This window comes from Cyprinodon tularosa, unplaced genomic scaffold, assembly GCF_016077235.1.
Source record: "Cyprinodon tularosa strain WSP-4 unplaced genomic scaffold, ASM1607723v1 ctg240, whole genome shotgun sequence".
In the NCBI taxonomy this organism is placed as follows: Eukaryota; Metazoa; Chordata; class Actinopteri; order Cyprinodontiformes; family Cyprinodontidae; genus Cyprinodon; species Cyprinodon tularosa.
In genome coordinates, this window is record NW_024038897.1 from 470642 (window position 1) to 495321 (window position 24680).

General features: G+C 39.0%; 1 protein-coding gene across 2 annotated transcripts in view; it reads left to right on the forward strand.

Annotated features, from left to right (window-relative positions):
- lmx1bb (LIM homeobox transcription factor 1, beta b) overlaps nt 1-24680 on the forward strand; it is a 64984-nt gene that overhangs the window by 33758 nt on the left and 6546 nt on the right. For both annotated transcript variants that reach the window (XM_038287587.1, XM_038287586.1), the window contains 4 exons: nt 20480-20712; nt 23451-23626; nt 23994-24071; nt 24399-24465. In XM_038287587.1, the coding sequence (XP_038143515.1) occupies nt 20480-20712; nt 23451-23626; nt 23994-24071; nt 24399-24465 (554 nt within the window). The remainder of the gene's footprint in view (nt 1-20479; nt 20713-23450; nt 23627-23993; nt 24072-24398; nt 24466-24680) is intronic.

Below are 24680 nucleotides of genomic sequence, written 5' to 3' on the forward strand. Positions count from 1 at the left end.
ATACCTTCCTCAGTGTCTTTTTTCTCCCTTTCTTCATGTTATTTGTATCACTGCATTTGTCTCTTGTTCATATCAGACATCTGACTGCTGCTTTGGGGCTGCTACATGTGATAGCGCCATCAAAAAGTTAACTGCCATGACTGCGGATTTCAAAAGTACATCGGAGGAAAGTGAGCCAAACTAAATAAATGTTTTAATTTTTTTTAACACTGTCTGTTCAATTGGACCAAGTCCTCCAGTGTGTACTGATGTGAAAACTCCCTTAGGGCCAACTTGCTGGCAAATATTTCTGTTCTTCATCTGGCGCCACATTTTAGGAACCTGTTGACAGTGAAAAAAATCACTTTGAGACCTTTTCAGAGTAAAAGCATCCAATCCACAATCACATAAATGTTTTTTTCAAAATGGTGATTTTAACAAACAGAAAAAGAAAGCGATAACCAACTGGTTAACTCATAGAGCCGAATAATCTGAAATATTTCAGATTCAGGCAAGCATCTAATTTCCCTTTTTTTCCCTAACAGCTTAATTTATTCAAGCTGCTTTAAATGCACGAGATCTAATATCCCTAACTATACGCTTATCCGGCATGCCCCGTCCCTGCAGCTGCAAGTCGCTCCACATCTTTTGTCTAGGAAAGATAAAAAGCCACCTTCATGATTATTCAGCTCAACTGATCTATCCGAGACGATACGCTATTCATCATATGGCTCGCTTTTGATATTGCTGATGCCAAAAAACGATTGGTATCCCCATTTAATAAATCGTTGCAGCTCTGTGTGACAGTCGACGTTTTCGAATATTTACAGCTGATTAGTGCAGATGTAAAATATAAATAGTTTCATGAGGATGGGAGAATGCAGTTGCTTAAAATTTATAACAAGGCCACCAAATGGCCACAAGCCCCCTTAAATGCTGCTGTGTGATGGAGCCATATTCTGGAACACATGAGGCCTGTCTTCGTATCTGTGTTGGAAAGTGAATTAGTGAGCTCGATTCTAAAGCTGGTGATAGCAATGGGCCGTAGGCAGTGATTTGTTGGCAGCGTATATTACAGCCCACGGTTAGAGGAGGAGGGATATGAGAGGCGTGCGTATGTGTGTGTGTTTGTGTGAAGGATAGGATGGGGGGCCTTATCACTCAGTGTTTACTCACAGTAAATTGAGTTGAAATAATAGTCTTTCTCCGAGGCCAAACAATGGAGCAGGCCGAGGGCCCAGGCTGGTGCGTAACTGGTCTGCGCCACTTCAAAATGAAAGGAGCTGAGCCCGGGGCCACGGAGGCAAGGCGAGAAGGGCGTGGGGGGGGGGGCGGAGGAGGGTCCTTTATGTGGACAGCTACACCAGTCATGAAGCAGACACCCCTCTGACTGGCACCTGGGCTGGACAACAGGGAGAAGGAGGGGTGGGGTGATGAGCCCTCAGGGCCCTGTCATTAGGTTGCTTGTGGAAAGGAAGATAACTGCCCCGAGGAGAGAGATGCGTCAGGTCTCAATGGGACGGCAACTGCGACCTCTCACTCCCCTGTGCCTGTATGAGGACTGGTGGGATGTGTTGGTCTGTTAGCCCACCCACCCCCCCTCCCTCAGCATGCTATCATAACCTCTGGCTCTATGGGTAAGCGCCAGGAGCCTAACCTGCTGAGAGGCAAAGTGTGGAAGCGAGAGGCGGGTACAGAGAGCTGAACCATGTAGCGAACGGGCCCTCCTAAGCCATTGTCTGGCAGGGTATGTGCGCTTCAGCTGCACCTCAGCTCTGCCTCTTCCCCTCCATTCATCATTCTGCAGCATAAAGTGCTGCCAGAGCATTATAGAAACAGCTGCTTTTCTCAGACAGCCGCAAAGAATGGGCCGCTTGCCGCCACACAAAGACGCTCGTGGACCTAAAGAGAGTGTAAAATTGGTGGGTGAATGCAAACCTCTTTCATGGCTGAGAAGCCTGACAATGGGTGTCACTGTGGCGGGAGACTCTGTCATCGCATCCAAAGGCAAATAAGGATCCACACGGGCCGAGTCATGTGTGCAATTGTTGTTGGGGGGGCAACAGCAAGATGAGCCTTGTTTGCAAGTAAATATTCATAACCACAGCTGCTTTGAGTCATAGTCTCAGGAGAATTCATATCAGCCGTTTTAATCAGGCATTATATGCATGAATCACCAAAATCAAGGCATCTGTATGTATCTCTCTGAATTTCAGCACAATGCAGTCTGTGCTTATTGAGTCCAGAGCCAAAGTGAAGAAAATGAACCGTGTCAGTGCTCTGTTAGGGGTCATAATGCAGTCACTGAAGGGCTGCGGTTAAGGCCACTGAGCCGACTGGAGGTGAGCGCCGCGGGGGCCATGCAGATAGGTTGTCAGTTGGTTCGCAGAGGGAGCAGACGTGCCATGCCATGCTTGGCCATTCCACTCCGAGCCTCGGAGGCTCCACGTGCAGCGAAGGGAATTTTGTTGAACCTGTTCTCTTCCAGCTGGAGAGATGAGATTTAACACTTCAGCAACCACATGACAGAGAAGCTCCTATTCTGTGTATGTGTGCGTGGCTTCGTGTGTGGGTGTGTGGGAAAAGACAGAGGGAAGCTGGAGAAAAAGAGCAGCTAGGGCAGCAGACACCTCATCTGCCAGACCTCCCGGGGGCAAAATGCATGCTTGAGTTCTTGAAGACATGAACAAAATAGTTTCATAGAAACTTTAGCTGCTACAACAGGGAGAGAATTTCCCTTTCAAGATAGAGCACACAAACACTCGCATGCACTTAACAGGTCACAGCAAGTACAGACAATTCATTTATTGTTTAAGTGAAACAACACAGAGACAACACATAAGTAGATCTATTTGACAGACTGTGACCTCAGACATCAGACATGACCTGTGGAAATATGACAATTTTTCCCCTTGAATTTGGTCAGCCATGTGAAGATAAATTGTTTTGTATTGAAAATCTGTCTATTGTTTTATTGCTCCTTAAGTCAATTGTTTGTACCATCTTTAATACATCAGGAAACTTTGTACATCCAGTTCCAAACCTTTTTATCTTTGTAGAGTAACTGAAGCTCAGACTGATTGGATGCAGGGTGTTTTTATTAGGACCTTTCAACCTCATATTCCAACAACAAATATTCTTTTGTCTTAACCAAGGATTTCAGATCTTGTCTTTTAAATAAGTAATTTACCCTGATGACATGTTAATGAAAAATACACCATTTAAAACCTGCAGAACACTGTGTTTTTGAGGCTGCAGCTCTTACACATTCTGTATCTTAACTTGGTTGTAGTTTTAGGATTGCCATTCTGTCAGATATCAAACTTTTTCCACAGGTTTTAGGTAATTTTACCTTTAATATGGTTTATATCAGGATTATCTTCATGTAGCAAAGTCAATGTCCCATTAACTCTGTTTCAGCTGAAGAAAAGCCTCCCCTTAGAATAATGCTACCACTACCATGTTCCAATGAGGAGATAATGTGTTAAGGAGGAAGTCATCTAACACTTTTTTGTTTTTTTTTTGCATCTAGGCCCAAAAGATTCACATTGGTCTCTTATGACAAAATGCATCTTCTTCTACTATCTGTTCTTCTTTATATGATTTTATTTATGTGATTTTCCAATTGAAAAGGCCAGATTAGTGGACTTTTTAACTAAATGTTGTTTCCATTTGCCTCTTGGCTTATATTCAGGTAGTGGTATCTTACCAGGGTGTGTCTTGTTTGGTCAGTTACTTTGATCAGATTTTGTTACATGAAAGAACTGTGCTCAATGTCATGTTTAAAGTATTTGAATATATTTTATAACCCTGCATTCAACCTCTTCATAACTTTAGTCCTGATTTATTTTCTGGTCTTTATGATGCTGCTTTTAAGTAGAGATTAAACAATCCAAGTGGTTTAAGATATGACGATTATTGTGACATCAGTTTAATCCTCGATATGTTTTGCCTAATTTTTTTTTCATGATAAAATTAACACAATGATGACAAATGTTAAAAGATAAAGCAAAACACTAACAACGGATAATGGAATTAATATGATCACCAGGTATGGCTGCTGTAAGCACTAATGAATTGACAAACGCATAACGGCCATGCCGATACAAGGGAAAAAAAACACGAATATTGGCCAAATATATTCAATTTCAATTCAATTCAGTTTATTTCTATAGCCCCAATTCACAACACATGTCATCTCAAGGCACTTTACAGTTCAACAAGATCATCCAGTCAAATTGATTCAAAGTTTTCTATCTAAGGAAAACAGTTGATTGCATCGACTCATTGACTCAAATGCAATCCCTCATATATTAGCCGGCCAATATATTGTTCTGTCTCTACGTTTAAGGGATCTTTTCCAAAAACCTTGGATAGCTGTGTTTTTACTGAGACTATTGTGCGCACTAATCACTTCTGTTTTTCAATGCAGTTGAATGCAGTTGAATTTTATTTTGGCATGTTACAGTAAAAAAGGGGCTGAAAAGAAAGCACTGAACAGTACAGAAGTTTTCTTAGGCTTTTATTTGAAATAAGCAAAAAAAAAAAAACAAAAACAAAAAACGTAGTTTTCCTTTCATTTCATATTTGGACATTACCTTTAGTTCATCTTTAAAAGTAACAAGTATATTTCTTGATCCCCTCTTAATTTTTTAACAAAGGTTAAAAAGAGAACACTTTTGCTAGACCCTGTATTTACCCACTGAACATTTTTGTTTATCTTTTTTTATAATTTAGTTCTGTAAAGTTTTCCCATCAGTTATGGCTTATTTTTACATAATTAGTAGTTGTTCCAGTTGAGAACAGAATGTAGTCATATTCTCAAATTTCATATATTCCTGACAGATATGACCTCTGCTCTATATGCTTTAGGAAACTTTGATTTGTTTAGGTCAAAGGTAACCAAATGAATCATCTCAGACAAAACAGGAAGAACATTCTTTAATTCTTCCTGATGAGGACGTCTTCTCTTCTAGGATACATTTATCACTTTTATCTGACTCCCTCTAGCCATCCATTGCACACCTAAATCAGACCAACTGTAAAAGTCATGTTTAAAAAAAAAAAAAAAGACAGAGAATAGCTGCTTGGAATTTGTAGGTGGTCTGAGATCTGACAGTCTTTAGTCTTTTAGTGAAACAGCAGGTTTTTGGTTTGCTCTGCGGTGTGTGTGCGCCCCTCTGTCTGTTTGACACATTCCAGCACCGCACCACCTCTCTGTGGCTCCTGACTACCAGCTGGTCACCATGGCTACAACCATACATTCATGCCAGCTCTTCACAATCAAAGACATATTTGTTTGGCTAGTGTAGCTACGTTGCTGACAAAAAAAAACACAGCTTTTTAGCATAACACCTGCTAATCTTAGGATTTAGCTCTATGAAGAGGATGGCTGATCAGATATTCAAATATATTTTCTGAATGCTAAGCCCAATGTTAATCCGTGGCCCCGGGTCTTAAAGCATCCTGACTGACAATAACAGTGTTTATTTTTCATTTGCTTTTTTTTTTTTCTTTTTCTTCCAACCCCCCTCAGCCCATTTATCAAAAGATGAGATGGAGAAATCAACCTTCAAAGGATGCAGGATTAATGATTGAAATACTTTTAGAGACATAGAACATCACCAGCCTCGTTTCTTTAAGTATATTAAGTATATTTTAAGTTTTAACATATAATTACAACAATCATTGCATGTGGAAAATTTTCATTTTTCCAAATAACTTTAATCAAATATCATCCTCATACCTGTGGTAAATTTTTTATGTATAATAGTTTGTTTTTTTTGTCTCCTCATTCCTAGGCAAACCCTATGGTAGGTCTGTTAAAAAAAGATTCCTTGGTAAAAATTCACTACAAAATGGGCAGATTGGAAGAACTGCTGTTTTTCATAATCAATTGTATTTTGTTTTCACAAACACATAATAACCTGGGAATGTTTTTTGACACTATTTGCTTGTAAAACTTTTAAATTTAACTGGTGACTGTTTCCCTAGAATATATTTCTCTTAAATAATGTATTTAATATGTGTCCTTAAAACCATGTGAAATGTGATTTACTATGATATGGGAGTAGGGTACAGTTTCATATATTTGGTGCTCTGGTTGAGCTTCACCTTCTGCGACTGACTGCTGTTCTTTAACCACAAAGAAAAAAAAAAGGTGAATTCCCCTTTTATTTAGCACCATATTTGAAGCTGCGAATCAGAGTGCCAACTTTAGACTTATCATGCATACGTTTTGTATCCAGTTTTCATTGACTGGTCTTGCATTATAGTAATTAGACAATCATGTGGGTTGCATCTAATAGTTTGGTATTTTCTCCACAGTGAGTGCATGTGCCCTTAAGGATGTGCCCCCAAGGGTGGTTAGCGAAATCATCTAAATGAAAAACCAAAAAAAAAAAAATAATAATTATAGTTTGATTTTTCATATACAATATTTAAATAACAAAATAAAAATGTGGGTTCAATAAATCTGCAGATAAATAATGCAGAACCATAAAAACATTAATGAATGACATATGGAACCGAAACATTTATATCAATATGTTGAGCATTTTTTAAAATACCATATAAATAACTTTTTTCCTTTGAGTATTTATATTTTCTAAAAATTTTCAAGCTTTATGTGCAATCAGAGAAATCTTTTATGTTTCCAATCTTCCATCCATCTTTTTTTTTTTTTTTTGCAAAAATAGAAAATCAAGGGCAGTGAGATCACAAACACATTAATCCGCATCTTGTGAACAACGTCTAATTCCTGGTTGCCTCACATTCTCTCCCTTCAAACTAATTTTGGGCTTAGACAGAGTCTCTGCTAAGTAAACAGAGCCCCCACTCATCCAACAATCCTCCGTAACAAGGATCTCCAGATCATCTCAGCCCATTAAAACCTTGGCAAACACTTTACTTCACACCAATATTCTAAAGACTAGAGGAAGAGGGAAAAAAGGGAAATGCACTCTCCTTTTTTTTTTTTTTCTGAGACTTTCCCAGATTGTCTCTCATTCTCCCATTCTCCCCTTTAATCCAGTATCTTTCAGTGCTGGTAAACTTCTCAAGATGGACACTGCTCAGTTCAGGGTGGAAAGGGGTCAAGCTCTGCTGGCCTCTGCACAGAGCTGTGGAATTTTTCATTAGTGCACAGCTGGGTCACAAGTGGCTCCAAAGCCGTCTTAATATTGTGTAGGGCCCAAAGATTAGGAGTGGAGAAAAGAAGCCAAAGCGTGATGCTCTCAACCAGACCCTGTCTTTGCATATTTGCAGACTTGTGCTTTAGAACACCTCATATTACTGTTTGTTTTATTTCTTAGGCCCAGAACCTCTGGGTCAATAGTAATTATGAAGCCCTCCAATCCAAATGTTGTTTTTTAACCATTCCGCTGCTGAATCTGTGAGAGGAGTCCATTTGTTTTTTCTTACAATAAAGAAAGGGGGGGGGGGGGTGTCCTACAGTTGGATGCTGCTCCCATGATTCTGTCTTGTGTTGCTGCACATATACATTGTTTTTATTGCTGTCAATCTACTATAGAAAAATAAATAAACAGTAGTGTTTGTCTGGGGGGGATGTAGTTACTTTATAATCCCGAAGAATGAGAGAGCTGTTACATTTATTTTTAAAAATATTCTTCTCTTACAGTGGCTTATAAAAGGCACAAATCTCACTTTTCATGCGGGGTTGCTTTGTGAGTAAGAGTTATACAAAAAGGATTTGCAATCTAGAGTGTTACTATTTTGTGACCAGGTAAAAGAAATAACTAAAATATGGTGCACATAAAAAAAAAAAAAATCTTCCCAATCATCATTTCTTCACAGATGCTGTAGCGCAGCGTGTTCGACCACACTGTTTGCTGGAGGCTTTAAAAACTGAGCCTAAATGTGATGTCGCTCTCATTTTACATACTCAGGAACAGCAGCTGTCCAAACAGCATCGTGTGTGCTCGCCTGCTTACTCTTGTATTTAGCTGTGTACTTAGCCTCCTTCGCTGCCCAATACACTGTCCTTTTCACTCCATGAGCTTTGTTCTACCTGTGTGGCTGCCGAGGATTATTTTCGCACCGTTTTCCTGTAGCCACTCATCAATGAAGATGCGAAAGAGAGAAGCGGTTCTCTTCCTGCTTTGCATAAAAGCATAGTTTTGACCTTATATTACTGCTAGAATAAATTAACACTTTAATTATTGCAGCTGTAATGAAGGCACCTGTATAGCTGGTTATTACTAAGGGAAGAGTATTTAAAAAAGCAGGCTGAATTCATACATTTACTCTGCTTCTTCTTCTTAATAGTGACATGAGTAAAATAAAGAAGTCTGCAAATGGCTGCCTAACAGCCAAGCCACTAATTGCTTAATAACTGTAAATAAAAGGTTCACTTAAAACAAAAGATATGTGCGTTCAGTTTCCACTCCATAGCAAAGGCATTTTGGAAAAAAAATAAAATATGTCCATAGACTATACATTATTGAAAGCCAACAATCAAATAACCACAGGTTTGTGTCAACCAATTTTCTCTTTTGTAATCAAACTTTCACAGTTTTGCTTGTTCTGTGAAGATCTTTTTTTTTTTTTTTTAGATTGAATACAAACGTAGGAGATACTGCTTTTTCTAATGTTAAAACACTTTACAATACTGCATTTTATTTATTTATTTTTTTTTTTTTTAACCTTTCACTATTATATTATTCTGGTACATTTTTCTAAGGTCCATATTGGTGTGCATATTTATTTCCATATAATTTTTGCTGCTGTAAACTCAAGAATTTCCCCATTTTTGGGACAATAAAGGGATTTTCTGTTCTATTCTATTTATTTGAATAATATTCATACTCCAGATGTAGATTTAAAATATTTGTTTGATTTTACTGATGTGTTTCTTCTGCCCAGAAATAACATTAACATTTTTTATTTATTCAGCCCAACTCCCATACAGAATGTGTGGAGGAACCTATATGGTTTTGGCAGACCAACCACCCCAATACGCATATGCATACATTTTTTAAATCTTAATTTTATTCCAATTATATACTCCTTGTCCTTTTTCGGCAAGATGCTTGATTTATTTTATGTTGGAAACAAGCTTTTCGGTCGGATAAAATCATATTATATCTAGCAGTGAGGATGATTTTGCTAACGGCAAAGGTTAGCGGGGTATGGTTCATTGCATTAAATTAAATTATTTCATGATTTCATATTTACTGTGGGATTTAAAACAACTCCCTCAATTTAAATGCTTAAAGCTTATTTTTGTCTCTATAGAGGTTGGAATTGGAAAACAAAACAACAAAATAAAACATCTAAGAAGGTCATAGATCAGTATTTGTCAGGAAAAAATTTATCAGAGCATCTCTGTTAAATTTTCTTTTGCTTTACCATGCTTTACCATGCTCCATGACTTAGACAACAAAACGAAATTTCCTTTAGTACAGCTTTTCAGACAGTAAATGAACAGTTCCATTCCATAAAGTGCAGAAAAAAAAATTAAATGGAAGTTCAGAGCATTAATATATTTGGTGCAATTATGCAGTATTTCCGGTCTGGTGTTTTCAGTGTGATGCTGTGTCTGTGACATGATTTGGAGTTTTTCAACAGTCCACATAGCTAGAAAAGAAAACCCAGTCATTCTGACGTATTTATGCTCGGTTTATTCAATACCACTGGTGGTCATCTGAGTCTTACAGCTCGACACATCTTTAAAGTATTACTGTCAACAACAACAAAAATCCTCAAATAATAGGGAATAATTTGAATGTTGTCATGTTGCTGTAGGGATCTGGAATCCATGCTTTCTTCCAAGTTGTACTTCAGGTGTTGTGTAATCTATGAAGCCTTGAATGAGGTCACTTAAATGACGATGTGAGGGTTAGGATTTCTTTATACAGCTGTCCTGTTGCCTAGAGATCAGCCTGGGATGTCCTCTAGCTGGAGTTTCTTCGATAAGCTGCACATTCCAGCACATGGAGCCCATACTACCATAGAAATGTCATCGCTCGACTCATAATAGCACACCATGGCTGACCCTGGAAAACTTTCCTTTCCTGTAAGCAGCAGTTTTTTAAAGGTTTAGTGTTGCTCTTATCAGCAGCTACTACTAAGTGTGTTTCCTCTGAGAGGCATGGCAGGTGCATACAAACACGTTGAACACATATCAGCTATTATCTTTTTTGTTTTTAATGCCAAGTGCAATCTGGCTTTCTCATTCGTCCCCTGCGAGCCTGCAGGCAGCCGGCGCTGCACGTCAGCGCAGGGAACAAGCCGGACCCCTTGGCCAGAGCTCCGTGATGAAGAAGGCACCTTTGGGCCATTAGTGGTGTACACATTTCCTGTTAATGTGTTTTACTTTTACCTGCTGGGAGTTTAATTAAAAAACAAAGAGCCTCAATTTAAAGGCCATTATTATGCTAATGTAGTAAGCAAGGGATGGTGATTAAGCAGCTTTTAGAGCTGACTGGAGCTGGCCCTCGGGAAAGCGAGGATGGCACTTTTTATTTAGCTTCATTACTCTCCATGAATGTGAGCTCCAAAGAGAAATGCTGATACAATGAAACAAGGTCAACCAATGAGGTTGCTCGTACAAAAAGCGTCATCCTTACTACTTTTTGTAATTTTGCAATCCACGTTCTTTGCAGGCCTAATTTTTTTCTTACTTCATCAGTTTTTTTTTTCTTTGCTTTTTTTTTTCATCATCCAGATGTAGCTGTCTCAAACCTGCTTTTGCGATCACAGCCTCTGCAAGCAATCACACTCTTGTATGAGCTGAAATCAGGGTTGCTATTTTAGGGCAGTGTGGTCAACATCCAGCTTCTGCTGCATGAAGAGGACAACAGGGCCATGCATAGCAAATTAATTTTCATGACACTCAGGTGAAGTTGGGGCGTTTTTGGAGGTTTTTTTATTAGTGGGAGGCCAAGCATCTGGTGATCAAATGTTGTTCCTCTGCAGTTACAGCTCCTCATATGCCTGTTAACACAAAATGGGTTCCCTCATGAGAGGAACAGCCAAAGGTCTTAGAAACTCTTTGGAAAACTACCTGTAGAGCTTAATAAAAACGGAAATATTCATACGATAGAAGCCCATAGATGCTTCTGGGAGGATTGAAAAAATGACATATTATAATGCCGATAAATAGGTATTTTAAATTTGTTTGAAGTAAGGCTCTGCAGTGTAGTGGTTAGTAATGTGTATCCCTTGTTTTAGAAGAAAACTGAGTTGTTTGTTTGCATGCATTTCATTTCAAACTGGAAACATTAATATTGGTGATGCAGAGAGCTATACTAGCTCATAATAAGTGCATTAATGTTTGCAACAGTTTGTTGTTGTACATCAAACATCCTCCCCATCAGTTGAATTAACTACATCTAGAAAGACTCAGTTTTGTGGTACATAAATAACTTCAGGGAAGATTTAATCCACTTTTGACAAGTTCCAACTAATACAACAATCTGTCTAACTAAGGTTACTTTAAATAACACCAGTATTCTTAAGCTAAGAGAATTACAAAATGTAGCAATTGTGTCATGTCACTGATATATCCAACTATATATATACCATTTTAATTTGTAAATAACTAACTGGTGGTTTTTTATCCCTACACTGTTTTTGAATACTGGTTTAATAATGACATTTGTCCAATAACAAAACTATCACTTTATGAACTTTATATTTAATGTTAATCGTTAAAGAAAAAGCATTTGCCGTTTGAATTCACTACAAATTCCTTGAATGGAAAGTGAAACAGGTAGTATGACCTACTTTTTGAAAAATTTGGCCAATAATTGTCCGACCAATTGACAGTGCAAAACCAGAGGAAAAAAAAACTAAACTATGCAGGGGTTTGATGAACTCCATCCTGATTCAGGAAAAACAGGATAAATTTATTCATTTGACATCACAAAAAATTTACTATTTAGAGTAAAAGCACATCAAAAGTGAGGAACAGAGTTTAAAAATGTAACAGGAGTATTTCTTCCCTTCATTTCTGCACATTTTGACCTTTAATATCCCAACATATATGGTGAGTTATGAAACACTATCAGTATCACAGGATTAATCAAAAGCAATCATTTGTAATGATTGCTTTTTATAATTCTACATTTGTCGATTTATACTGTTTACTTAATATTTATTCTCTAGCTTGTAAATAATATGACAGAATATAAAGTGTTGACTAGTTCAGAATTTGAATTTTAAATCTTTCAGATAGGTGTAAAGCAGCATAGTTTTACGCTAAGGGTGAATAAAGCAAGAATTAAATGGAATAAAAACAAAAGGCTTGAATAAATGCAGCTGAAGGCTTTTCCTTTCGCTTACATCAAACGTGTTTAAAAGGGAAATACAGCAAATGAGCCATTTTAATCAAAACCTAAAACCTAAGTAAAGGTACTGTATGTTATGAGCTTCCATACAGGTCTCCAATTCACCTCAGCATGATTGGCACAGCAACGGGTTTTTCTACCAAGAAAACACACACACACACATACACAAGAGCCCATCTTCAAAGTAATAGCTTACAGCTGCTGCTTGGATAATCCACATCCTCTTTGTCTTTTGAAGAGATGCGGTGACATAATGGCCCTGACTATTCTTTCCCTAAATTGTTATGGTTTTTCTCAGATTGTTGTTCAAAAGCAAAAGGGGACAAGGTGAGGCTGTTGCACGTGTTGGTTAAATGTTGCATGATAGAAAGCCCCTTTTCTCCCACCCACTCCCTCCTTTTGGTCTCCCTCTCTCTCATTCCTCTGCTTTTCTTTTATCCCATCCTGTCCTCCTGATGCTCGCTATTGCAGCAGAAGTAATAATTGTAAAGTCTGTGGAGGAGACCTGGCTGGCAACACGTGGTGCGAGTTTAACATGTTGTCACACTTTAAATTGCGATTAATCTGCTCAAAGGGAGAGGGCTGTAGGTCTCTGACGTGCTTTGAAAAAGAAGAAGAAGAGCCAAGATCTTTTGCATCACAGCTCATCAGACATAAACAGACTCTTTTGGCTTTTGTTTACCCCTCAATATTTTCTCTAGCATTTCCTTTAGCATTACAAGTCTCAACAGTGTGATAATCCGTCACAGAGAGGGAAAGTGGGAAAAAGCAGATGAGGGATTACAGGTTTGAGGTTAAAAAAAAAAAAGAGCGAAGTAATGATTCCACAGGGTCCGAGGTATGTGCTGAGACGAGCTCTTTTTTTTTTCTCATTTATGAGTCCTGTTCCGGGGAGGCCTGGGTAAATATTGACAGGTCTCTGCTTGAGATGCAGCCATTGATCCAGGCAGCGGGGTCTCATCACTCGATCTGTGCGCTCAGGTGTGGGAGGAGGGAGAAAAAAAAAAGAGCGGGGACAGGAGTTATCGTGATGGTGGTCCCTTTTGTTTTGTCCTTTTTACACCACATTGACTGGCTACATCAGGCTTCTAGTTACTGAAGCAGATGAATGACAGAAAAGCAGATTTTACCTGGAAACTAGAATTGCTGGGGTCGTACAGAACAAGAAATAGATTAAAGATGACCTAACTCGCTTTAAGTTTGATTCAAGACCACTTACAGCTTGGTAGGTATCTCTGCAGAGAGTTGTGGAGTCTGTGATGCGGCTAATATCGTCCCTCGCCTCTAGTCGCGAGATGTTTTTATTTATAAAATCATAATTTACATCTTCCACTCAGTCTCCTGCTGGCATGCCGGCCCAACATCCCGGTCCACAAACCTCTAATCAGGTAATGTTAGGGAGGCTGAATGGCGTGCCTCCCCCTGGCCAACCTCCACTGCTCACACAGTGGTGTTGTTTTTAAGAGCATTCTTTAGCAGCTGAACTTGGAAAGGTATTAAAGTGGGATTAGGCTCCTCCACAATCCACTGCTTGTGTCATTCAGGGAGTTTGTGTTCTCCTCTCCCCACTGCCACCTCCCCACTCCTCCTCTGTTTGATTGTGGCTAGCCGCAGGAGTGGGACCGACTGTGCCTTTCAAAGGAGAGGGGTAGGGTTAAATCCCTAGTCCGCTGCTCCCTGCTAATTCTCCTTGTTCCTTAGAGAAGGATTTACTTCTGCTGCCAGCCTCTCAAAGGCCTTCTCTGCCCATCCGAAAAGTCGGCGTTGCCTTCCTGTGGAGGTGTGGTTGCCATAGAAGGGGCGTCACGCATGGCTATTCCATCTGAACCCCGCTGTGAATGGGGACTGAGGGACTGAAAACAGGCAGAAAGTCCGGATTAGACCCGGGGACAAAGCAGGACAGGAAGATTCCAGAAGGGACGAATGGGAATTACAGCACCAAAAATAATGCAAAGTGACAGAGAGGGGAAATAGAAAAATAATGGCTTACAAGATTAGACCCAGCGAGGAAAAAGAAGAAAGGAAAAGGAGTCTGAATAAGAATGTTTTCATCTATATGAGAAGATTTGAGAGAGAGAAAAAGCGGCCGTAGGTGGATGCCTCAAAACAGCGCTAACAAGTGATTTCCTCAACTCTTCGCTCCCCTTTTCCTGAGCCTAAGCCGCTGATCATTAGCTAAACATTAGAGTTAGAGCTGGGAACTCATCTTGACAGATTCATCACCTCTGCTTCCTTGATCCCAGCATGAAGCACACTAATCCCTCACAAAACCAGAGACACGTCTATGGATATTTAGTTTTTTTACTGGAGGAATAAGTCAATGTAAGCTGTGTTGGACTTCAGCGGCAGATTAACGAAACTACGGCAAACCTTCACCAATTTAACCCAAATCTACCCCAATACAATTCAGCCAAATTTAAACTCAATCGCATTGGTTCCAGTTTGGTTTTAGTAGCAATTGCATTGCAGTCAGTTTATATTGTCAACCTTAATCAAGTTTTTGACATTGCAGTAATCCCTTCTCCAGAGCAAACATTTACTGTAGCAGCAACAAACACCGAATTGCATGGAAGTCATACAAATGGTCCAAAACTTAAAACAGCAACTGTTCATATGGCAAAATGTTTTGCTCCTATCTTCCTCTTCTGAGACACATCGATTAACAAAATAACTTTAATTAATCTTATGAGATCATTCCACTGTAGGAGGGACCAGGTCTACTCGGATATATGTCCGAACCACTTTGACTTCACATCTGGGATACACGTGTAGGAGTGTCTTGGCTTGGTATCCTAGCATGTGGTGTTTCAGATGAGGATTTAACCTGTTGAATGTGACGTGTGACCAGTCTGAGAGTGTTTCCTGAGAAAATAGAAATCACCAGAGCTAACCAGTTTAGCAGGTAGTGCCCTTGCTCATTCTGACCCCACTCCTATACATTTCCTCGGCTGAAATTAGTCATCGAAGTGCTGTTCTCTTCCTTGTTAGTCTTGTTTCTTTTTTTATTTTTATTTGATTAATTAAAAATTTCGTGTTTGCGTGTGGGTTGTGGTGCTTGCCATGTGGCTGAACAATCACACACTGTAGGACCAAAGTGGTTATATCCAGTTTCCTATGGTTATGTATGGGCTGTCTTAAAGGAATAGTACACCCAAAACATGATTAGCCTTCATTTTCTACTCACCCCCATGCTGAACAACACTCTGGAGTACTTTTTTGATATCTCAAATGCATCTGGAGATCTGGGAGGCTTCTTGCTGTCTGCTGACATTCAAATAATGGAGGTCTATGGTGCCCGAGTCAGAAAGGTCCATAAAAGTCCACAAAAAACGTGTCAATATTCCTCCATACTGCTCGTCCAATGTATTCCAAGTGTCCTGAGTGGGTAGCATCCAGAATTTACTCGAAACGAAGTCATTTAGAATGATTTTAGAGCATAAACAGTAGTGTATAGGATTTCCTGAAAGCGCGCGCCGGCGCGTTCATAACGCTACGGAAGCCGGCAGACCAAACCAGATGAAAGTGCGCATTCAGCGTCTGCTCTGCCGATAATGCAAGCGTAGAAGAAGAAATGTGCTGTTTACCTGTGCAAAGAAAGAAACAACGAAAGAAAAATGTCTGAGGACTTCAGTGTTGAGGAAGAGCATGAGTTCTTTGCCGAGCTGAATGCGCACTTTCATCTGGTTTGGTCTGCCGCAGTTTCCGTAGCGTCATGAACGCGCCGGCGCGCGCTTTCAGGAAGTCCTATACACTACTGTTTATGCTCTAAAAACATTCTAAATGACTTCGTTTCAAGTAAATTCTGGACGCTACCCACTCAGGACACTTGGAATACATTGGACGAGCAGTATGGAGGAATATTGACACGTTTTTTGTGGACTTTTATGGACCTTTCTGTCTCGGGCACAATAGACCTCCATTATTTGAATGTCAGCAGACAGCAAGAAGCCTCCCAGATCTCCAGATGCATTTGAGATATCAAAAAAGTACTCCAGGGTGTTGTTCAGCATGGGGGTGAGTAGAAAATGAAGGCTAATCATGTTTTGGGTGTACTATTCCTTTAAGCCTTGAAAATCATACAATTTTAAAACTGAAACTGGCTTTAACCGGAAATGAATCCCTGTTGGAATTAGTATATTTCATAAAAACTACACGTTTTTAATCAAAAACAAGATTTTTCAGTTGATAAAAATAACAATATAATTGTATATTAATTCATTTTTGATTTTTATTTACCTCAGACTTAATTACCTAAATTATTTGTATCTTTTTGGAAATTTCATCCATCAGAATGTTCTTATAGTTGCTGACAAGCTTTGTGCGTTTTTTTTTTCCATATTTAGATCATTTTTTACAACTTTTTTTGTTCAGAAAAAGATATTGCTAGAAATGTTTCCGCATTTGTAAAGAAAATAATAAAAATTGTGAAAAACATTTATCTATCATAAATAAAGATGAGGATAAATAAAAAAAAAAGCATTTTCCAAACCCTGACCTCATATAAAGATATGCAAAATCTAAAATTAAGTCTTTAATCCTGTATCACAATATTACTAGTAGCAGGATTTAGTTAAAAAAAGAAAAAAAAAGAACTAATGGACAACATGGTACTAAAAGAAGTACCCAGCTTTCTGGTGGAATCCTACTTAGTCACACAGGTGTGGCTAACAGGGTGAAAATAACTAAAGATTGAGAAAATAAATGACTAATGTCAGTTTTTAAGTTAAAAGACACTTGTCACTGCAGAATTGCTTTGCCTGAGCTTCTAACAGTTAAAAATGTGCCATTGCTGTCAAGTTATGCTTCAAAAAACAGCTGCTTTGTTTGGGTCATGCATTGCACAGAAGCTTTGCATGTTTCTTTCGTACATTTCCAAGAACTCTTTAATGTGGCTTCCACCACATGCGCCATCATTGATGATGTCCCAGCAGACAGGACGAGCAGGAAAGGTTTATGAACACGCCTATTTTATTGAGGCTGCGTTTTTAATTACTCTTTTACATACTCACATATAGGCCTGAGTAATATGTGAGAAATATTTCTGAATGGATGAAGAGGCTTTTAGAACTACTCCCATGATCGTCATAAACCTTGTAGAAATACAAATCTATTTTCTCCATGTGACCAAGGCCTAAAATAACTATCAACCTATTGTATTTTGCATAAGTAAAAGATAATGGTGTTAGTGGGCATCAAAACTGACCGACTGACTGAAATCTGGCTGTGAATGTGGTTCTTCTCTCTCTTTTTGTCGTCTAATTGCCCGTCATCTGTTGCTGTATGGACCTTACTTGGTTGTTTTGAGGATAGATCCAGGTTGGCAGGTCAGTTCAACAAAAGCGCTGCATGTTTGAGAAACATGCCAACATTTCTTTTGCAGGGGATTATCCTTGAGGTTTTTCCATAGTTCAATAATAATCTTCCTAACCTTTTGTAATAAATGAAAGATTAAAGGATTTTTGAACCCTTCGGGTGCCAAAATGGACATCTCTGTTGCTCTCCTCATCCTTTTGCTGGAAGACAAATATTATATTTTTGTTTATGTGGATAATATTAACGAATTAGTGAAAACATAACTGTATAAAACTAAGAACAGAAGCATATTGGTTCACGGCACATACACAGCTGTTTAGACACGTGTGAGAACACACACATTATCAGCACTCAATCAGTACCTATAACCGCATTAGCATGACAAAACTGTCCTTTGGTTTCCCCTCGCTCTCATATTTACACATTATATTCATCGCTATCGTTCATCCCTGTCCCGAAACTGCAGATGATGTCAACTGCACCTCTCCCCCTCCTCCCGCACAATGAAAAAGATGTTCACCACAAACAGATAGGCGGCTGCCAGCTGTCTCCCAGACCAGGGCAAACACAGAAGCCACTAATAAATCCAGCTTTTACGGCTGGACAAGATCAACCGCACTCCTCTGCCTTCTTGCATCGTGTAATGTGGCTTCTTCTGAACAACAGGGCGCGAATTAAATGCCTCTCAGTCACCGATAAAACAATGCAAACATCTTCACTGAAAGGGTATAAAAGAAGATGGAGGTGTTGTCAGGGGAATGGTGATAGAGATAGTGTTGCAGCGCAGGGGGCATGATATTAAATGCAGAGATGAGATATGAACAGTAGCCAGCAATGAATCATAGTCTCTGATATGCTATCTGATGCATATAAAGAACTGTGGAAATGAAAGAACTAGAGGCGCACTGATCAGGCTTTTTTAAAGGGATACCGTTTTGCCAGATTCTGACCATAACAAACCAGACATTTTGAAGATTCTTTTATCAAGCTAGAAGCTCTAAATCTAAGACTGAATAAATATGCATCATGTACATGCAGGTTATGTGTGTATAGACCTGTGAGAGTCCTTAGGTTTTATGTTCTTAATAAATCAAAGCCAATCAATGGAAAACTGGCTTAGTGTGATATCTGAGGAAAAGAAAATTCCTGCAAAGGTTTGATTGGGGTTGTGTTATTCGAAGAGCGCTGCAGCAGAACCTGGGACAGTCCCTTTTTTAAGGCCTTCAAAGGGATTTCCCTTTCCATGAATGAGTGCACTTTGGACTGACGCAGCCCTTGGTCCACCCTAGAAATTTTAACAGATGAGTTGTTGCTAAAGGAGTAACCCCCCCCTTTGGCAGCCGAAAGGGGTCAGCGATTCAGTTTAGAAATGAACAACTAAAGCGTTACTGAAGAGAAGCAAGAAATAGTTTGAAGGAAATATCTAACTTAAAATAAATGCATATGTGACTAGATTTTAATTGTACTTTTAAGATAAGTGACAATAAGAAGTAATAGATACAACCAGTCTTTTTGACAGCCACAGTTTCTCAGCATTCAGTCAAAGGCTCAAAGATTAGCACTACACCCACTGAATGCAGTAAGGCACTACAACGGAAATTAGTAATTGAATGTTGTAATTGATTTACCTAGACAGCTGCATTTCTATTAAGCATCAAATTGCACAAATTGTAATTATAAAAAAAAATTCCCTAAACGGAAACACTGCAAGTTTTTACACTTCGATGAAGTGGTTTTTGTAATTATTGTTATATTTTGCAAAAGTGTAATGGAAACATTTTTATTTATTTTTTTCGCATCACACGGGTCACATGATCTGCAGCTGGACCTTCCCAACTTGTAAAAAGATGAAGAAGAAGAGCAGAAATAGATGGAGGATTAAGGCGCCCACTAGAGGCACAGTGTATTCTCATTATGAGTTCGTATGAAATCGTACGAAAAGTTATGCACCGTAATTTCGTACGTTTTTGACGTTTTTTCGTCGTATATCGTTGTATTTTTACGTCTTGCCTCGAGACAAGATATCCTTGCGCATGTGCATCTTACGCATTCAATAACATAGATTTTAACATACAATTAACCCTAACCCTGACCCTACACCTACCCCTAAGATACAAAACAGCAGGCAACGTAGTTAGAGACCTGAAGAAGTAATTATTGCACTGTTTTTCCAAGTTTTACGTCCGTCCGCGGATCTGCTTTTTTCGTCTGTCTGTCTGCGCATGCACACTGATCTGTTTTTTCGAGGAAAAACGTCCAAAACGTACGAAATAGTGTGCATAACTTTTCGTACGATTTCATAAGAACTGATAATGAGAATATGTTGAGAGGCATGGCTGAAATGTGTGTTTACATCCAGCATGGTGTTTACAGATTGAACCTGTGAACAAATGTAAAAAATGTAATCATGTTTGTTATTTAGTGGAAATACTGCAATTGCGAACATTTTTCATTTTGGAATTTAGTAAATTATTCACATAGTTTTGCATACATTTGTAATGGAAATGCAGCTAGTGTTACGAATCAAGTGAAGCTGACAGAAAAATGCTAATTGGTTTATTGCTCTTGAATGAAATAATGTATTCTGGACCAACTGAGTAACTCAAAGAAAAAATCTGAAAACTTTTCCTTTAAACAAATGTTTTATACACATAATGATATTATCAATATATGAAGTATAAGATTTAAGCAAAATTGTTTTTCTTTCTTAGCTAGCTTGTAAAACAAGAAATTTAAATGCATAATGTGAATAATTAGAAGATACATGATTGAAGCTGTGGTTTCTGGTTAGGGGTGATGTTAGCGTGATTTTGTCGGGGGGGGGCAAACCCTAATCAGCTGCTTTAAACACTGATTTTTTTGTTCTCAACCCCCAGGTTGTTTGCCACCAAATGCAGCGGCTGCATGGAGAAGATCGCCCCCACAGAGTTCGTGATGCGGGCCCTGGAGTGCGTCTACCACCTGAACTGCTTCTGCTGCTGTGTGTGTGACCGTCAGCTCAGGAAGGGGGATGAGTTTGTCCTGAAGGAGGGTCAGCTGCTCTGCAAGATCGACTACGAAAGGGAGAAAGACTTACTCAGCTCGGTCAGCCCAGATGACTCAGACTCAGGTGAGCCCCCTGCACCCTCTCACAGCATGGCGAGAACAACACTGTGGTGCTATCATCATCTGGTACCGTGGTGTTACATTCAGTATGCTCTGCTCCATCGCAGCAGTTGCCAATACAGATGCCCTACTTCAGAAACTAAACTCACTTTAGTGTTTTATCATGAAGTGAACTCATATATTTTTAACATGTCAGAGATAATGAATTCACCCAAAGAGGTTGAACTTATTTACTCATTGGGCTCCATCTGGAGCTCTGCAGTGGCTGCTTTTCTTGAATCCATTCAAGCAAGGAGTGTGGGTTTATAATACAGTAGGAAGTGGAAACAGGACGAAGCCCAGCCACCCGGTATTAATGGCGCTCCGTGCGTGGGCAGGATCTGGTGCTGGAAAGAATTAAATCACTGTATCACCATGAGTGACAGAGGGATTTGGGGGGGCCTTTCTGCAGTGAGCCTCAGCTCTTATCAGTCCGAGTGCTCCTCGCCTATAGACTGCACTCACAACACGGCTTCTCGCCAAGCCTCTCTGTTCGCCGCCATCTGGCTTACATTTAGACATTCACAAAAGCGGGAATTTGTCAAATACATCTGTGCCTGTGTCAACTTTTGTCAACTTGTGGGAATATTTGCTCCTTGCTCCCCCCCACCCCTTCCTCCCTCGTTTACTCGCATCCCAGCGCATCACTCACACATGTCTTTGGGAGTCTCCAGATTTTCAAGAAGAAGAGAATGTCGACATGAGCAGAGGTTAACCTCGGCATGTCGAGGACGTAACGGAGGCTTTTGGTAGAGAAATGTAGAGACATATCAGAACCAGATGATGGGAGACGCTCAGCCGTCATGTAGGAGCCTCTACTTTCAGCCACGAGACCCCAAAAATCAATAACAGCAACGCTGGTTCAGATTAAGAAACACTTGTTCTCTTGTTCTCTTTGTTGTGTGCATACAGATCAAGGTTTGCAGCTAAATGTCAGTCTTTTATACACAATTATTCAATCTTATTTTTAATTTAGCTTGATATGGATCATTTTCTCACGGTCCTTTTTCTATTTTATAAATTGTTATTTAATTGTAAAAAAGCCTTTCCTTTCCCAAAAATAAAAGCTTACGTACATCCATGATGACATCATGCAAGGCAACTTCTTTTACTTTTTATTTAACTTTAAACCAAAGACAGCTTTTCAGGGTGTTTACTTATAATTTGTATAGCTAAAACTAACATACTTACATGCACAGTTAAAAACTGATGCACTGATTCCCAGTTTTTTACTTCAGCCAGTTTCAGATTCCTACATATTAATAACTACAGATCTCAATACTGTTCTGATACCAGCGCTCTGTTTGCTTTAATGTTCTCATCATTACTGTTGACATTTTTTAAGAGGCTGTCATAAACTCATCTCTTCAAACAAGTATGATATCTATGAATGTACACATTTATATCTCAAAAGGTAAACTATAGTTAAGATAAGGTCAGAAAAGGAAGTCCTAATAAAACACGATAAACCTTGTTAACATCAGGACTGATATCTTTATTAAAATTAGGTCAGTGCATCTCTACAGTTGAACTAAAATACTCTTGAATCTCCAGTAAAAGGTGGATAAACTGACTTGTCATCCAGAGCTATTTCTTCTCTGAACAAACATTTCACTGTTGTAATTCTACTATTTTAGTACTTTTATGAACAAAAACAAAAAAAAATACATCCCAAATTGTCAAGTAACATTAAATCCAGGTGCTTTTTTAAACTAGAATCTTAGTTCTTATTCTTATTCCTGTTTATTGGGTTGACATTGTAACTTTTCCTATAATTAGAAAATAGGTCAAATTTTGACAATTTATTTAATACGCATCAGAACGTTCTCCTACTGCATCACGTCAGCAGGGATTATCACACAATAGAAATCACCATCTAATCCCTAAAAAGCCAAAAATAAAATGATAAAAACTACAAAAAGGTCAAATATCCAAAACCTGTTTTATAATTGTTCTTCTTCTGATGTCATCAACAGAAAAAGCCAAATGTTAAGCAATGTTTTTTTTTCTGTATTATGTTCTATTTAGTGAAATCTATTAGAAATCTACACTTCATCAACCAGCAGTATTTTTATTGACAGATTATATTTTTATAACAAGGAAAATGTTCCGAGCATTTTTGTTTAAATAAAACAATGCAACATTTCAAGCTTTGTCTTTTTTTTTTTTTTTAAAGGAAAAGAATCTAGATTGTGTGCTTTTATAATAAAACCTATTAGAATAACAGTTTATGAAACTGGCAGGTTTAGAGTAGCAGAGTTTAGAAGCCAAAAACTGAATCTGGCTCTAAAGGCTACGAAAAAGAAATCTTTGTGTTTTCCTGGGGATGTGTTTTCAACATGAGCACGCCATGTTTTTTCAATGGCACCCTTGATGTAAGTTTCCTTATCAGAGACTGATTTTGTTTAAATTAGCCAAAGCTGAGAGCCATAAATTACTATTGATATTGTGTCCAGTTGGGTCAAAAACTGAACATATTTCAGTGTGCTCTCCACAAACTTCTGAAAGTATAATCATGCCTTTTGCTTTTGTACAAAATTGATAAAGTATCAAAAACATATGTGTTGATTTATTGGCTGTTCATTCCTAACCGAACAGGGGTGAATAAAAATGTGAATTTTTCAGCAGTCCGTCGACAGCTAAAAGGCTCTGCATTGTTCAAATTTCTGTTCATTTTGGTAAAAAATGTCCCCTTTTTTGTAGAGAAAAGTGATGATGAGGAGCTGGACATCAAGCCAGAGAAAGGCATCGGAAGCCAGGGCAAAGGGGATGATGGGAAGGATCCCAGGAGACCCAAGAGACCGCGAACTATTCTTACCACTCAGCAGAGAAGGGCTTTTAAAGCCTCCTTCGAGGTGTCCTCCAAACCATGTAGAAAGGTAAGGATAGGCATCTACAACAAAGTCAGATCCTACTGTAGTTTGATGAATAATCCTCAAATTAAAGATCCCCTTTAACTGTGAGGAGAGCTTTGAAGTGGGGAACTGTATTCTGTTCTGGGTTACTGAGGCAAGCTGCAGTAACGCAGTCCTTCTGCACCAAAAGTTGCACAGAGAGGAGGAGACTGCATGCAGTGCTTCAGCCCTGAAGCACTAAAACAAGAGCTGAAATTGCTCCAGAACTTTCAAAATACAATAACTGAAAGAGTTCACCATTCAGCATGCGTGCCAGTGTAATTCAAAATGTGGCAACTGATCCATTCTTTACGTTCTTTTTGTTAAAGGCGTTTGTCCTTTGTGTCTTTAGGTGAGGGAGACGCTTGCTGCAGAGACAGGACTCAGTGTTCGAGTCGTCCAGGTGTGGTTTCAGAACCAGAGGGCCAAGGTGAGAAATTTAAATCCAACACTCTTCTTCTAAAAATAACAGCTCCGTTTGGTTTAAGAGTCCTGCCACTAAATCACTACAACTATGTGCTTTAAACTTATCGCTGCAAAGAGTTGCAAATCTAGGTTATTCCTGCATTAAATGTCTACGCCCTCCTCTTTGCTGATGATTATCTTAGGAAAACCTTTGATACTCGACAATGAGGCGCGCTGAGATAGAGATTTCAGGCGGTTCACGCAAGGGTGAACAACGAGGAGCATCCTTTTTAAATTAAAGACAGCATGTTAGTTTTGGGAGTTCTTCACAACTTTGACTCCTTCGTTTCAGATGAAGAAGTTGGCAAGAAGACAGCAGCAACAACAAGAGCAGCAGAATTCCCAGAGGCTTGGCCAAGGTACGGTATGCATATACTACCCACCCAGGTGGCTGGCAAATGTTTTCATACCATTTAAATCTTTTTTTTTTACTTTAAAAAAACTAAGCTATCCATTACCCTGATACCCCTAAATTAAATCTAACACTGCTCATTATCTTTAGAATGGGTTTCTCTAATAAATGAAGCCGATTTAAGTATGAAACTATATCCTAGGCTTTCATCAGCTCACTAAA